Source organism: Panthera tigris, chromosome C1 (assembly GCF_018350195.1).
Source record: "Panthera tigris isolate Pti1 chromosome C1, P.tigris_Pti1_mat1.1, whole genome shotgun sequence".
Lineage (NCBI taxonomy): Eukaryota > Metazoa > Chordata > Mammalia > Carnivora > Felidae > Panthera > Panthera tigris.
The window spans coordinates 80,270,860-80,287,627 of record NC_056667.1 but is presented as its reverse complement, the minus strand read 5'-3'; the positions used below and the strand labels follow the sequence as shown (position 1 = coordinate 80,287,627).

At 39.3% G+C, this 16,768-nt stretch overlaps 1 protein-coding gene across 3 annotated transcripts in view; it reads right to left on the bottom strand.

Annotated features, from left to right (window-relative positions):
* TLCD4 (TLC domain containing 4) overlaps positions 1 to 16,768 on the bottom strand; it is a 97,295-nt gene that overhangs the window by 6,174 nt on the left and 74,353 nt on the right. For all 3 annotated transcript variants that reach the window (XM_042997954.1, XM_042997955.1, XM_042997956.1), the window contains one exon: positions 13,523 to 13,596. In XM_042997954.1, coding sequence (XP_042853888.1) covers positions 13,523 to 13,596 — 74 coding nt within the window. The remainder of the gene's footprint in view (positions 1 to 13,522; positions 13,597 to 16,768) is intronic.

Genomic DNA, 16,768 nt, shown 5'->3' with positions numbered 1-16,768 from the left:
GTACTTTTCCCAACTGATTTATGTCCACACAAAAAAATGAATGCAAACATACATACAATATGGATCTAGAATATTTTTTACTACCAGAAAGTAAGAAAGTGCTCAAAAGCAAAATGATAAGGTTATATCAAAGGGCCACAGAAGCCAAGTGAAAGAATTCAATGGCAAAAGCTGTAACATTCTGAACAAAGTAAACAATGAATAAATAATGTGGTATTGTATTTAAAAAAAAAAACCTGATGTATAAAATAAATATTCATGGATCCATAGTAATATAAACAAATGAAGGAATTAATGATTGGAGGAGAAAAGATAAATATCCTGTACAGAATAATTACAAATGATTTATGTAGATATTGTAACCTCAACGAGTTGAAACATAACTCCCCACTGCTATTCACAGGGACTCCCTTCCAGAGTTCAGTATAGAAGGCAGGTGATGTAGTAAGAGTAGCTTTAAAACAGAAATGTGACAAACTCTACTTCAGCCAGGTGAGCAAGGTGAACATCAACAGTGATAAGTCATGTTTATAGTGTTCAGGCCTGGCACGCTGTCGTGAGAATGGCACTTTACTTACACGGTCTTCCTCCAAAAACCCATAACCCGAGTCTAATGATGAGGAAAACATGAGACAAATCCAAATTGAGAACTACTCTGCAAAACACCTGACCAGGACTCCTCAAAAAACAACCAAAGTCTGAGAAACCATCACAACAGAGAGGAGTCTTTGGGAACCTTCTGTAACATCCTTGCAACTTTTGGAGACGTCTAAAATTATTTTTTTCAATGTTTGTTCATTTTTGAGAGACCGAGCACGAACAGGGGAGGGGCAGAGAGAGGGGGAGACACAGAATCTGAAGCAGGCTCCAGGGCTCTGAGTTGTCAGCACAGAGCCCGACATGGAGCTCGAACTCATGAACCGTGAGATCATGACCTGAGCTGAAGTCGGACGCTTAACCAAATGAGCCACCCAGGCACCCCTAAAATTATTCTTAAATAAAGCTTCTTTTTAAAATTGCAGTACTTTCTCTATTCTACTTTTTTCTCCTTAAAAAAAAGATCTTGCCTAATTTTACCTCATTATTTTAGAGATTAAGTTGTAACTATAGTAAAATATGTCCATGTATCTTAATATTTAACTTGGCTGAATTAGTTACGACTAAGCTAGAAACTGCTCAACCTCGGTAGCTAAAGTTTAACAGTTAAGAAAACCTTAAAATATTTTACTAAGAGAGATCAAAAGATCAAGTAGGAGTAATTGGTAGGATAAGAGGTATGTTACAATTTCTAAGTGTACATAGGGTGACAAGAGAGAAGCTCAATTATTCAAGGCAATTAAAAGAGAAACTATTTAGGCAGCAATGGTCAAATTAATAAAATATCACAAATGGGAAAAGCGTCACTGAAGCAGTCAAGTCAAAATCTTTTGTTCTAATCCAGATCTTCCATCCTACAGTCTCCTCTACTCCAAGGATTTCCCGTTACCCTCAGCCATTCACCTCTTCGACTATACGGTGGCCTTGGGATCACTCAAATGACCTCTGTCATCACAACCCTTAGCATCCCACATTTCACTTTGCCCATTTCCACCTAAAGCCATTCTTTGACCTCCTGACTCTCAAGTCCCTCAGTATCAGCCTTCAGACTTTGATTACTTCCGTTCCTACCTCCCTGACCTTGGTTGGCTTCAGAAGACCTATCAGCGCCCTCAGGTCTCTCGCCACTTCACCCATCCCACCCTTGTTGCCTACCTCCAAAAGCTCATCACACCAGCTTTCCCAGGCACGTCACGTACACCGCAGGTGGGTGCTGTGCTCTGCAGACAGGCTGCCAGGGCTCAGAGCCTGCCTCTGCCACTTAACGCCTGCACGGGCTTTCCTGTTATTGACCTCTATGCCTCAGGTCTAGCTCTACAAACCTGGGGACGACGACAGGACCTCCTTTCTGCTAGGAAGCTGTTACAACACACAGTAAGAATCTCCCCCTGCCGTATTAAGAACTCAATAAATAACTATTCCTCACCCACATATATTTTTTTAAATGTTTATTTTTGAGAGAAGGACGGTCAGAGCATGAGCAGGGGAGGGGCTGAGAGAGAATCTGAAGCAGGTTCCAGGCTCTGGGCTGTCAGCACAGAGCCGAACGCAGGGCTCGGACCCACAAACTGTGAGATCATGACCTGAGCCGAAGTTGGACATTTAACTGACTGAGCCAGCCAGGCGCCCCTCCTCACCCATATGGATATTAAGGGAAATGGCAGGCACAACTATAATTTAAAGAGAGCTGGGCTTCTGTTGAATTCTCAAGTTTGCTTTAGTCCCTTTACTTAACTCTACACTCTCCATAAAGTGCTTCCAACCTCTGTGTCACCACTCAAGTCACTTCTCTTCCTCATTCCTTTCTACCTCTTAGTCTCTGCAGAGGAACTGGCCTCTTCTAACTACTGAGGTATTAAGGTTCCATCAAGCATGAATTCCCTAAACTCTGACCTCAGGGTCTCGAAACTTCTTTTCGGGCACCTTTACCTTTATACTCAGATGTAGACTTCTTTGCCATTCTCAGGACCCCACTCCACCTTCTGGGACTTTAGTCCATCAATTCTCCCCTTCCTCTGTTCCATCTAGATCGATCCTTTCTTCTTTCTCACCAACATGCTCAATTCTAATCCAAAAGTCTCTCCTCTGCTTGTCTTCCCTATCAACTTTTTGAAAGAGAAGTCAACAGTATATTCACAGACATTTTTGTGATACTTCACAGCCCAGTACAATATGATCACATTCCCCTGCAAAGGAACTGGTCACCAGCGGCTTCCCCAGGCCCAAGATAGTGGGCTCATCTTAGCCTTCATCTCAGGTGGCCTTTCTACAGCATATGACACTGCCAACCATCACACTTCCGTCTCTCCTGACTTCCATGATACTATTTCCTCTTCATTCCCTATAATCACACTTCTCAGTCTCCACTTCTTCTGCCTGTCCCTTAAATATGTGTGCCCCCAGGGGCGCATGGGTGGCTCAGTCAGTTAAGCGTCTGACTTCAGCTCAGGTCATGATCTTATGATTTGTGAGTTAGAGCCATACTGGGCTCTGTGCTGACAGCTCAGAGCCTGGAGCCTGCTTTGGATTCTGTCTCCCTCTCTCTCTGCCCCTCCCCTGCTTGTGCTCTGTCTCTCCCTGTCTCAAAATATACACATTAAACAAAAAAATTTTTTAAATATGTGTGTCTCCCAAACACCATTCCCTTCTATATGTGCTACCAAGGTCATTTCATCCACTCTCAGAGGCTCACCACCCTAGCACAAATCTTTGACTTCAAGTTCTCTCACACAGACTACTTGTAGTTGCATATTTCTAAGTTACTGTTGAACATTTTCACCTAATTTTTGGTGAGCATTTACAAATCACAAATTCTCAAATATGCCTAAAACTCAACATGCCAAGAATCAATACCTTACTCCCTGCCTGGCAACCCCTCCTCTACATTACCACCACCACAAAAACTGCCTGTTTCTCTTCTGACCCTCCCAATCATTTGTTTGTTTGTTTGTTTTTGATACATGGAAACATTTTTATTTTCATGAATAGATGCCATTCTAATATAAAAATTAAGGAATTTGCACAAGCAAGCTTTCATATAACACTGAGCCATACAAAACTGTTTTGTATAATTAAATGGCCATATTTCAGACAGCTAGATAAGACTAGAAAGAGTGCAGGGGCCATCTTTTCAGTACAGTTTGTGTGTTCGTGTGTCACAAGCATCCCAATGTCTGCTTTTTCTTTGTTCAAATTCAGGTCTTTCTGTGAAAAATGCATGTGCATGTGTGTGTGCGTGTGTGCGTGCGTGTGCGTGGTTTGTAGATTTTATTGATCGATGAAACTGAAGTATAGTTGACATAACATAGTATATTAGTTTCAGGTATACAACATAGTGGTTCCACATTTGTATACACCAGAATTGATCACCACAGTAAGTCTAGTTAATGTTTGTCATCATACAAAGCTGATACATTATTGATTGTATTCCCCACACTGTACCTTACATCCCCACTCATTTCATAACTGGAAGTTTATACCTACTGATCTTCCCAATCTTCAACAACGGTGTCACCAATGACTTAGTCATCCCAATCAGAAACTTGCAGTCACCCTAGACTATTTCCACAGTCTGTAACCAAGCCCTGTCTATTTTATTTGCTAAAAGTCTTCCTTATCCCTTCCTGATTCATTCCATTCCCGCTGCTGCCATTATAATTTTTGGTCCTCAGTATGTCTTACCTCGATGACTACATTGACCTAACTGGTCTCCCTTGATTCTAGCCTTTTCTCTTTTCATAAGTCCTATATTTGGTCCAGACTACTTCCTGTTCTCCAAGCACTTCGTGTACTTTCCAAATTTTTGATTGTGTGGAAGGGTGATTATGTAAAAATCCAGACTTATGGAATTTGTCCTTTGGCTTTACTATGCAATCACCAACGATATTCATCGTCTGCCAATTTTTCCATGTGACTAGTGCCTGGTCTTTAAGTCAGTCTCTTTTAAAGGGAAGAGCTCCTATATTAATACAAGGTGAAATAATATTTATATACTCTTATCTTCCTCTCTCACATCACAAGGACCACTTATTTTGTTGGCATCTACTTCTTCCCTAATTCGAACACACTTTCATTCCATCAAATAAAGGCTAACAGTTTGTGAACATATGTATTGAAGCTGAAAGGGAAACGGGCAGGAAGAAGAAGGAAGACATGCATGTGAGAAGAAAGAACAGAGGGAAAACACTCTTTTACCCACCATCCACAGTTATTACTAAGACAGGTGTACAGAAAAGATAGCAAATTGTAGGCGTTTATAATCTTCACCCAACCCCACAGAGAAAAATCTGTCTTTGGTCATTTAGCACTTCTTCCTCCACTGCCCTTCTAAAGAAAATTGAATCTTTTTATTAAGTCCTGGGAATTAACTGTGCAGAGTGTGGTACTAACTACAAATCATGTAAAAACAAGGTATTATTTGGTGTAATTCACATCTGGAAAGAGCAGGAAGGTTCTTTGCAGATAGAGAAAGAAAAAACGTGAGGAAAGAGGATGGGATCATAGAATCAATCCCTCCACACAGCAATGGTTCGGGGAGTTTCTGGAGTTGGGAGTTAAGGATCAGAAGTTTGAATGAGCCTTGGGAAAACTGCAGGGTCTCGGAGATATTGTGAGTTCAAGAGGAGCGAAGAGAATTTTAAGAAGTGTTTCTGTGAGTAACAAACGATCTTTGTTAACACCCTTGGAAAAACTCCAAAAAGGTTTTGGATGCTGTACTGTTTCTGGGACTCTACACAGAGACTGGGCAGTGAGCTGACCCTGGTTATATCCTGGTTGCAAATGTAATTCTTTCAGGCATGTAAACACTAGTATTTAATATTAATCCTGAAATTTTAGGGGTTCAGGAACTTAATTTTAGAGAAGTTGCCCCACACCCCAATATTATTTTGGCTCTCCTTCCCCTTCTAAACTATTCCTTCATTATATGTAGTCTTCCTTATCTTATGCTTCAATTCTAGACACTCATCATTTAAATGCCATCTTTTCTCATGGTTTCAAATGTCACCTCTACCTGATCATCCCAAAATTCCTCTCTGTACCTCTCACTACATTTCCACTCAGATGCTCTGTTTGTCCTCTTATCTGACATCTCCAGGCCAAATCCACCACCTTCCCCGCCCCCAGTCTTCCTCATACCCTGTCTCTTTTCGTGGGTCAATTCCTCAAAGGTATATAATTAAGTGATCTTAAACTCATCCCTTTTATCTACCTCTAATTTCTCATCCATTGCCAAAATCCCCTTTTCTTCCCTGAAAATCTCTATTTCGTTGTCTTTTCTCTATCCCCACAGCCTAATTTGGACTCCTATTTATTTTCAGGACTAATGAAATCACACCATTCATTCACAAAACTAAGAGCTGTCTGCTAACCTCCTAACTCTACATTTTGCCTCCAATCTTCCAATCTATCCTACAAATACCAAAAACTACAATTAACTCAGGGCTATTTTCAGAATGTCTTCCTCTGCTAGACTACATTCTCACTGTCCACTGGATCAAGTTCAATCAGCTCTCTCTGACACTCAATACCCTCTATGCCTATCCATCCTCTTCCTAAGGCATACTCTTTAATCCCACAAGTCTGGGTTTCTCTTTCACATGGCATGTTTATCTCACTTTTTAAAAACTCGTGTTCATTTCTTCCTGCTTGAATGGAGGGCCTCCCCTCCCCACCCACTTCTAAAATCATCCCAAAACATTTTAAGGATAGCTCCCACCTTCTCAGGTGAAGACTTGCATGGCAAATATCAATCAATGATAGATCTTAAAATGTGGTCCCTGGACCTCTGAGACTTTTTGGAGGGGGTACAGGGGAAAACTATTTTCATAATAATATTAAAATATTATCCACCTTGCTCCTTGGGTTGATTTCTATAACGACGGTGCAAAGCACTGGTAGATAAACCTGGGATCTTAGTGCAAATCATGGCATTGGCACAAAATGGTACTAGTAGACATTGTATTCTCTCCTGCCAGACTCTTGCAGTTTAAAACAAAACAAGGGAGTAAAAAAAAAAAAAGAAAAAAAAGGACAAAGTTAAAAAAAAAGGGGTGGGGGGTAAAGCCAGTTTCACTTAAGATAAATGCCCCTAATGAAGAATAATAATTTCATTGCATCATGGCCTTTGAGTATATCGTTTTAATATTCTGTGTGATAAAATGGGAAGTATATACAACACACGTCTGCTACGAAGTATAATAGTTGTCTGGAGGAAATACCCTTGGATGATGATTTGAATTGTGAGCTAAACTACATGCTTTTTCCATGGACCATCATTTGTACTTGAAAAAAAAAAACCCTGAAAAACTATGGTTATTTCAACTCGGGTATTTGGCAGGCGTTTTCTCAAAAATGAAAAGTGAGTTTGTCACATCGAGAGAAGAAGCTTGTATTTGTTGCCAATAACAGAATTTGAACTTTCAAATGAAAATCAGAATTTTGGAAAATTTTTATCTGCCACTATGAATTTGGTAGCCTCCCAATACTTAGACTTTTTAAACGAGATCAGTGGTGATACTAATGTGACTTTTTTTAATATTACTAATAAACGTACCAACATTTGGAAGACCTACATAACTCAGCGACCCAAACGGCCAAATGACCAAGGCATGATGTTACATAATTAGGCATGTGCAAAAGATTCAAAGCGCAAGAAAGACCAATGGACTTGAATGTAACTATGTATAGAAAGTTTGTTGATATGGTTTCAGATTCTACATTTAACTAACCTTTAAGAAACTACCTCTTGGTATATTTTGGTGTAATGTTCAAGAAGAATATCCACAATTATGTGAAAAGGCTACTAAAGTGTTTCTACCTTTTCCTACTACATTATTAACTCTGAGAGGCCAGCGTTTTTTGTTTTTTGTTTTTTTCATGTGCTTCTACCAAAACAACATTTCACAACAGACTGAAAACAAGAGCCAGCCCTGAGAATCCAGCTAAATACCATCATGCCAGACACCAGAAAGATCTGCAAAAATGTACACCCGGGACACTGTTCCCTCTAGGATTGTTTTCATTTTGGCAATGCAGTTATTTTTCATACAAAAAACACATTATGTTGACATAAAATATTATTGTTACTATTAAATGAATTAATAAATATTTTTAATGTCGCAGTCTGAAGTTCCAATCTGGCAAATATCAATAGATATAAGCCCACAGGAAATAAAAGTTCATTCAAGTCCTCAATAATTTATGAGATCTACAAGTTTGAGAACAGCTGTTTTATACCATTAATACCAGCACTTTTTTTTTTCACATAATGTCTTGTTTTACTAGCTCATTATTTTCTATTTTTAAGTCTTATTTTCTCAAACACAGACACACCACTAGACACCAGTGGTGTCTGGAAGGCAGGGACTGGGACATTTGGGTACTGAGGAGGTATTTAGTAAGTACTGAATTCACATATCAAGGAGCATATGTACAAAGTTCTTATAAGATATTGGATTTTAATATCAATGCAATGCATAAATATGTCCTCATGACAGTTCATTGCATTTAGGGAAGAAAGAAGTTACCGCCACTGAATTAGTTTTTATAAAAAGAAACCTGATGCACGGGTATAACTCAGCAGCAGAAATTTAACTGAAGCCCAGGTGTCTAAGCTTTATTTTAGTCCTCTTGCCTCTAGAAGCCACCACATGCATCCCATGTGTCTTCTTAAATTATACAAAGCTCCAAAATAGAGAAAACATAAAAATACCACAAACTCTAAAGAAAACAATTAACCAACAGAAAACTCTAAGAGAGCTTAAGTGGCTGCGCTTGATTTTGTTACTATCTGCTTGCTCTTCCGTGAGACCATTTCTTGTTCACATTCCAAACACACTTCTCCCTTTCTTAATTTACTAAAGACTCAAAGATTTTAGATAAAGGTGTAGAATTAAGCTATCTCTAATTTTATGAGTTCTCAGAGAGTTTCAAACAAAAACAAATTGAAATTCCTTTAAGCGTCAGTTAATTTTCTCCTGCTTCAAAGTCTCATAATCTGAATCACATTCAAGAGATGCTAAAGTTTAACTGATCACTTCCCAGGGGTCATTTTTTCAAAAAGCAATTAAATGGCTACTATGTGCCAGACAATGTTGGAGTGCTGGACCATGCAAAGTTGAACAAAATTGCACCCTTGATCTAATGAACACAGAGATGAACCAGAAGAAACAGAGAGAGAGAGAGAGAGAGAGAGAGAGAGACAGAGAGAGAGAGAACATTATCATAAAATACACTAATCCTAATGGGGTAAATGTATGTCACTATTGCGGAAGCACAGGTGAGGGACACCCAGCTCAACCCAAAAGAGATGGGATTCAGTGATGGAAATAATCCTCAGGCTGAGTCTTGAAGGATGAGCCAGGAGACCTTTTCAGCATATGGACAAGTTGGAATGAGAGGAGATTTTGGAGGGAAAAATGTGGTGGAAAGAGAGAAGACAGCTATTCTTGGAAAATTTTGTATCACATTGAAGAGCCCACATCTTATCCTGTAATGCAGCAGGAGCCACTGAGGGGATTCAACCAGGGAAGCTGCATGTTCGTTTTTGGGTTTTAGGGGGATCATCATGGAAGATACTGATAGAGAAGAGAGACAAACGGGGAACAGGACCGGAGACAGGTAGACGATCTAGAGCAGGGATCAGCAAAACTTCCTCCACAAAGAGAGAGTAGACATAAAGTAAGAGGTTTTGGAAGCTGTATGGTCTCTGTCACAATCAACTTTGCTGTTGCAGTGTGTCAGCAGTCATGTAAACAAGTGAACAGAGCTGTGCCCCAATAAAACTTCATTTGCTAAAGAACAGCAATGGGTTCGGCCCTCGAGCCTTAGTTTGCCAACCTGCAGTCTAGAACAGCACTGTTCTAAAAAGCTTTCTGCAGTAACAAAAATGGTCTATGGATGTGCTACCCAATTCAGTAGACACTAGCCACATGGGGCTGTGAAGCATTTGAAATGTTACAAGTTAAACTGAGAACTGAATTTTTAACTTAATTTAAATATTAAATAGTTACATGTGGCTTGTGGTTACCCTACTGGGTAGTACAGGGTTAAAGTACTAGTACAGTAGCTTAGGCAAGAGATGATGATCAAGGGCACTGACAGTAGAGATGGAGAGTCAGTGGCCAAGGCAAGAAATATTTAGGAGGTTTTCTGGTAAGACCTGGTGATGGACCCAAATGTGGGTAAGGGAGAACAGTCAAAGGTGATTCCCACATATCGAGCGGGAGTGACCAAGAATGGCTGGGCCACATGCTGAACAAGAGGATATGAGACTACAGAGGGAAATATGTTGCATTCTATTTTAGACATGTTGAATTTGATGTGCCACCTGGGAGGAGAAAACACTTGACTAAGACACAAAGAAGTGCGTAGTATTAAATATGTTCTTTTTAAGGAGAAAACAACTGTAGTACAGGGATGTTAAATAACTTACCCAAGGTCAGGGCAGGTAAGCGGCAAGGTTGAATTGCAACTTGAGTGTATCTGATTTTAAAACTCACACATTGCTCATTATGCCAAAATGAGCAAACAGGTAATTGCTGCTGCCTTGAAAATAGAACTCACCCCAGGGAGAAGCACTGGGCCACCCCGGAGGAAGATCAGTGGGCCCAGAAGAGAGCCTCAGGGAACACCAGCATGTATGGAACTGTCTCTTACTAAGGAGAGTGAGAGAGGATGGTCAGAGAAATACAAGGACCAGATGAGTGCAGTGTCATGAAAGCAAAGGGAGTTGGGCCTTAGAAGGAGGTGAGGAATAGCATCGAGTCCACAGAGAGACACAAGACAGGCACCAAGGGTGTTCACTAGATTTTGCAACTAGAAGTCACTGGTGCCTCTAATGAAGCGGTTCCAGCAGAATGACAGAGGAGAAAGCCTAACTTTAATGAGTTAAAGAGCAAAAAAGATACAAAAAAGTAGAGAAAGTAAGTATAGACTATGCACTTCCAGTTTAGCATACTGAGTATGTACGTCATTTAGAACTTATTGAACATATACCAAACGGCAAGCACGAAATCTCATTGAATCTCACAACAAACTGTGAGGCCTATAGGCATCGTTATCCCTGTTTTATAGGTAAGAAGCCAGGCTTAGAGAGATTAAATAGTCTTCCACTCATGTCCAATGGTAAGTGGGAGAGCTTGGGTCTGAATGTGGGTCTTTTGACTTCAAAGAACGTGCTCTTTGCTCTATACTTCCACGATTTCAGTCTTTGAGGATTGCAGAAGAATTATTATTTAAAAAAATTAAATGGCAGAGCCCAAGGAACTGATTATCTTCCTCAAAAAATAAGATTACATAGGGGTGCCTGGGTGGCTCAGTCGGTTAAGCGTCCAACCTTGGCTCAGGTCACGATCTCACGATTCATGGGTTGGAGCCCCGCGTCGGGCTCTGTGCTGACAGCTCAGAGCCTGGCGCCTGCTTCAGATTCTGTGTCTCCCTCTCTCTCTGCCCCTCTCCTGCTCGTGTTCCCTCTCTCTCTCAAAAATACGTAAATGTTAAGAAAAGATTACACCATCCGAAACAGTGGCATACAAAATAAGATGGTGTATAAGCACTTGGGAAAGAAAAGGTTAAGCAGCAGATCTATAACCCATTCTTTCCTGTTTTGGGGGTGGAAGGACCACTCCTCCCCCTTCCCCCACCACCTTTGGCAAGAAAAAAAGATCAGGCTAATTGCTTGGTAAGCATACTAATGACAGGCCTCCCAATAAATAGACTAATGGTATGTGTTGCTGGAGAGTCTCATCCACGAATGCTTTTAGGACTTAACCTACTCTAGGATTGCTTATGGCAAACAAACCTAAAATGTACAGATTTATGGGGCCTGACCCTCTGGGGAATGTTACATAAGTTATGTAATTATCTGAGTATTATATGGAGATGTGTCATAACCAAGAAAGCTCCTTCTATGTCCGCAATATAAACTATGCATATTGTTTATGGCCCTCATAGATAACTTCCAGTGTGCCCAATGCAAAAAGGACCCAGGGAGCCATTTTGATGTATCAGGATCCTTGAGATTATTAGTAAGGTTTAATACCGGATATATTCTCTAACTCACATGAGTCTGATTTGACAGTTTCAATTCTCTGGGTTATCTCTATGCTACGTCACAAAAGGCTACATGCAATCATGGGAGCCTCCCCTGGCTTGGGACTTTGACCTAAGATTTTAAAGATAGGTAAATTTTTCAAAGATGGAGGGTAAATGGATGATGTGAATAAAGAAAGAAATGTCAGAATAACCCAGAGGTGCATGAGACAGTAAGTGTTCAAACCTGACTCTAATGAGTAGTAAGAAATAAGGCTGGAGACACAGGGAGCATGCTGCAATGAATGTCAAAGAGAAGAGTCTAAACAGGATTCAGTTTGTGGAAGAAAATAAGGTATAGAAAATGGAACACAGGGAACACTACGTCAGCAGCACTGTGAGGAAAGGATTGAAGAGAGGGTGAATCTGAAACAAGGGAAGTCAGTTGGAAGGCTATGGCAGTAAGTGAACCATGGACATCCCGAAGGTCCCCAACTAGGACCATGGATATGGAGTGAAAGGAACAGCCAACACTGCACAGAAAAAAACATCAGTAGACCTCGTTAAATGACAGGATAAGGGTAATAAAGCCTCATTACAAATCCATTGGCAAATATGAGTAAATACCTCCCTCCATGAGGTGGAGCTTAATTCCTTCTCTCCCTTGAGAGTGGGCTACATTTTGTATCTTGCTCTTAAAGAAGAGAGTAAGGAAAAGAAAAAACTTCACAGTGGAGAAACCTGGCAAATACCACCTCAACCATGTGATGAAAGTTCAAATCCCCACTGATGTCATGTGGACGCATGTACCTCCTGATACGATGTGATGACAAGGGCACTCTGCCTCCATGGAATTCCTCCCCAAACCCCATAACCTCCATCTAGTCATAAGAAAAACAGAAAAATCCAGACTGGAGGACTCTTTATAGAATAACTGGACAGTACTTCTTAACACTGTCAAAGTCAGAAAAATAGGGAAAGACTCAGAACTGTTACAGACGACAGGAGACCAGGAAGACATGACAACTAAATGCAGTGTGGCAGTCTGGATTGAATCCTAGAACAAAAAAGAAAACACTAATGGAAAAACTGGTGTAATCCGACAAAGTCTGTAGGTCACTTAAGAGTGATGTATCAATATCAGTTTCTCAGTTTTGACAAATGTCCCAGGGTAATAGAAGACATGGGCAATAGGAAAAACTAGGTGAGGAGGATATAAGAGTTCCTGTGCTATCTTTGCAGCTTTTCTGTAAATCTAAAATTAGAACACTGTTTTTCTTAAATGAGGAACTAAGGTAATGTCAATATCAGAATTTGGGAACAGGAGTCAGTTGGTGTCAAGAATATGAACAGGAAAGGCACCTGGGTGACTTAGTCGGTTAAGCATCTGACACTTGATTTGGGCTCAGGTCATAATCTCATGGTTCTCGAGTTTGAACCCTGCGTTGAGCCCTACATAGGGCTCCCCACTGACAGTTTGGACTTGCTTGGGATTCTCTCTCTCTCCCCACCCCCCCCACCATGCTCTCTCTGCCACTCCCCTGCTCGCACGCATGCACACAAGTGCTCACACATGCTCTCTCTCAAAGTAAATAAACTTAAAAAAAAAAAAAAGAATATGAACAGGACCCAAGATGAACCCAAGTATAATAAAGCATCATCACCTTTCTGAGAGAGCTCTGTTCAAAAGCTAGGACCACCACTTTCTAGCTAGGGGATCTTGGACAAGTTTCTCCAACCCCTCCAATGTTTACTTTCCTCATTTGCAGAATGGTGATAACAGTTCATATCACATATTCTCATTTTTATTTAGTAGCTTTAGGATCTTGGAAAAAAATTTCCCCAAACTAAAGGTAAACAGCATAAGTGTAAAATAATGATATCAATAACCTACCGCTGATTCACAAAAGGGCTGGAAAGTTCTGCAAGCAGGCGAAAATTCCCAATGTATGCCAGCACTCCATCCTTCTGGATGATAAACATAAAATACAATGTCAGGGAGGCCATTCTTATCAAAATTTCCAAATATTAAAGGAACATTCAATAACTTCTCAGCATAAAATAACAATCAATGTCAAAACAGACCAAGTCTCCTAATTTTCTTCATGAGAAATTAGGAATGTCACTAGAATTCTACATTATTTTTAAAAGACAGCATATTGTATACACTTATGTTCATTTATAAAAACAGATTTTAAGCTGTTGTCTCATGTTGAATTAATGAATTCTGCAAATAGCCATCAGTAACGGCATCCTCAAATTGCTGTAGAAATAATTACCAAAGTAGCGTGAATTTCAGCACTTGAGGAATTTTAGAGCAATTAAATACCTAATAGAAACTCATTCTTATATCTATTAATGAAAGCACCTTAAAATCTCAAAAGTGTACTTCATATCCTAATTAACAACACGTGAGACTGTGAGCCGATGCTTATCTGCCAAATGTAACAACACATGCTAAAACTGATCTATCACATTTGACCTGCAAAAATATTTGTCAATCGGAAGATCCTACAGCTAAAACCCATACTTTCAGGACCTTTCTGAATTTAGAAACATAATACCTAGTACACTGTATGAATTTAATAATACAAAAAGTAGAGCAGAGTTAATAAGCATTAGAAAGAACACCAAACGTATACATTCCAAAAATATCATGTAATTTAAAAACTGTTACTAGGTAAATAGAGTCATTCCACCACTTCCAGTTAAATCAGAATTATGATTGTACATAAAAAGAAATAATCCTACCTGCCCCCAAAACATTAGGTATACGTGGAACTTCAGTCCTAAAAGCTATATACATGCTGCTTTCCAAATGGGAATATAAAGCAAAAACAAAAAACAAAAAAACCCTTTTTATTTGAAGGGTTTTCAGTTCTTCTCCACGGAAATTATTTTAGAGATTAAAAATTCAGAGCTGGTTTCAAGACTTAGCTTTTCCAAGACTAATCTAGAACTTTTTATAATCTCAAACTCACTGGCCTTAGGGAAACTGAAACGTGTGATGAGGAGAAATGGAAGGGGGAGGGACAAAGGGGCAAAGGCAGTGGGCAAGGTGAGTACAGCCATACCAGTCCAAGCACACATGACAACATAGGAGAAATAACTATGTACATGTGTCACGACTTTATCACAGAAATATAAAGAATCGGTGTTTATTTGAAATTATATATTTTTCTGTATTATTTACTTTTCTGTTACAATAAAAGCTTTTATTTAAACAAACAAGATTAGTTAAGAGTGGTAATTAGTCGTAATTAAAAATAGGACTAATTTAACAAATAAAATGCGTGAAACTGTAATATTTTTAGGTTTCCTTTTGCCCTTTTAACTTTCTTTTGGATATTTAAATTTAGGAGGCTACATTATTATATATTTTTAAGAGACATAAATCCAAGACTTTGTAAAAGGAGAATGTAAATACAATGGGACTAATTAAATAGTTGTTACCTATATTTAATAAAAAATAATAGTGACATCTTCTTATCCACAATACAGATTTTTCTTTTTCTTTTTCCAGTATTACTTCTCTTAACTGCCTACAGCCTTTGGTGTGTGTGTGCGTGCGTGCGTGTGTGTGTGTGTGTGTGTGCGTGTACACAAGCAAGTACACACACACACACATACACGCACACACACATATTTTTTTTTCAAGAATGAAATACAGTCTAACATAAAATTACTTTGACTTGTAGCTCTGCTCTTAGGAATCCACATTACAGTATCACTCCAATAGGATGACCTCAACCTAAATATTTTCTTAACAAAGGTGTGAGCATAAAATACTTGAGACTTTTACTAGCAACAGCAGGCTTTTTGGAGTTACAAGAATTAAGTTCCTAGCTCTCTGAAAAGGTCCATCCACTTTGTATCTATAGGCTTGTTTTGATAGACCAGCTATTTGTCTCTAAGGTCTTTTGCATGTACAAATTCATCATATAAACTATCCACTTCTAAAATATCCATCCTTTTTCAATACTGGAAAGCATACAAAATGGATTCCAAATAAGTTACAGTTCTAGTGAAGAAAATCCTGTTCAATGTGGCTACCGTTTTCTGGTAATGCTTTTGAGTTCAGAAGCAGTTTTATTTCCCCAAATGAGCCATTCTTCCATTGTATGCTTGTCACAACCCTCAGACTACATTAACTAACAGAGGTGCTAATAGTTCATCCTTTTCTAGATGCTTACGGGTTCCTCAGCAGTCATCAGTTTTAAAGAAACAGTACATAAATATCTGATTATTTAATGTAATATTTTTCTGTTTTCTCATCCTCGATTTATTTCCAAATTACAGAAGGACATTCTCTTTGCCTCACACTCTACACATGTGATTTTACGGCTGGCCAACGCATGCTGGCAATAATTGTAGCTATCTTATAGGCACAGGTCTATGGAAGCCATCTCCCTCCATTTCTGTGAAGTCAAAACTCTCATTGGTTCTTCAGGTCTTGAGGAAGCTAAAGGTGGGAAAGAACTTTCATTATGAAAGCCTCAACATCAGAGGTAAGCAAATCACATCTCTTTGTGGCACTGTTCTACACGAGGTGTGGAAGGTGTTTCACAGGTAGTATCTTTTCATTTTCTTTGGTGAGAAGTGTATAGACCGAATGGAATTTGCCACGTTTACATTTGCACTGTCTGCCAAATGTGCAGACATATTGAGCAAAATCTAATTCGTCTTTGAACAACACATCAACAATTGTTATTTCATGTGGTTTCTTTATAATCTTCATAGGAGTCAAAAATTCAACTTGAAACTCCATTTTTCAAATCCCAGGAGCTAAGAGTTTTTATTGCTGTGATTCCATGCAACATCTACTAGAGGAAAGAAAGCACGATTATTGGGAATATCCAACAGAGTAAGCTCTCTCTACTGTGAGAAACCAACACATCTGTTATTAGAATTTACCCCTTTTTCGCCGACAGGATGTTTTCGTTGCAACCTCTGGATCGGGAAATGTAACTTTACTCAGTTTCGTAGAACAGTCAAGGGAACAATAAAATGTGTATATCCATGTGGTATGTCCAAGTTTTATGCCTGCTATTATTTCAACTGAGCGTCAGTGTCTTTTTGGAAGATGAAAAACGTACAGCTCCATTTAGATGTACTTGTCTGTCTCATTTCAGACTTGTGA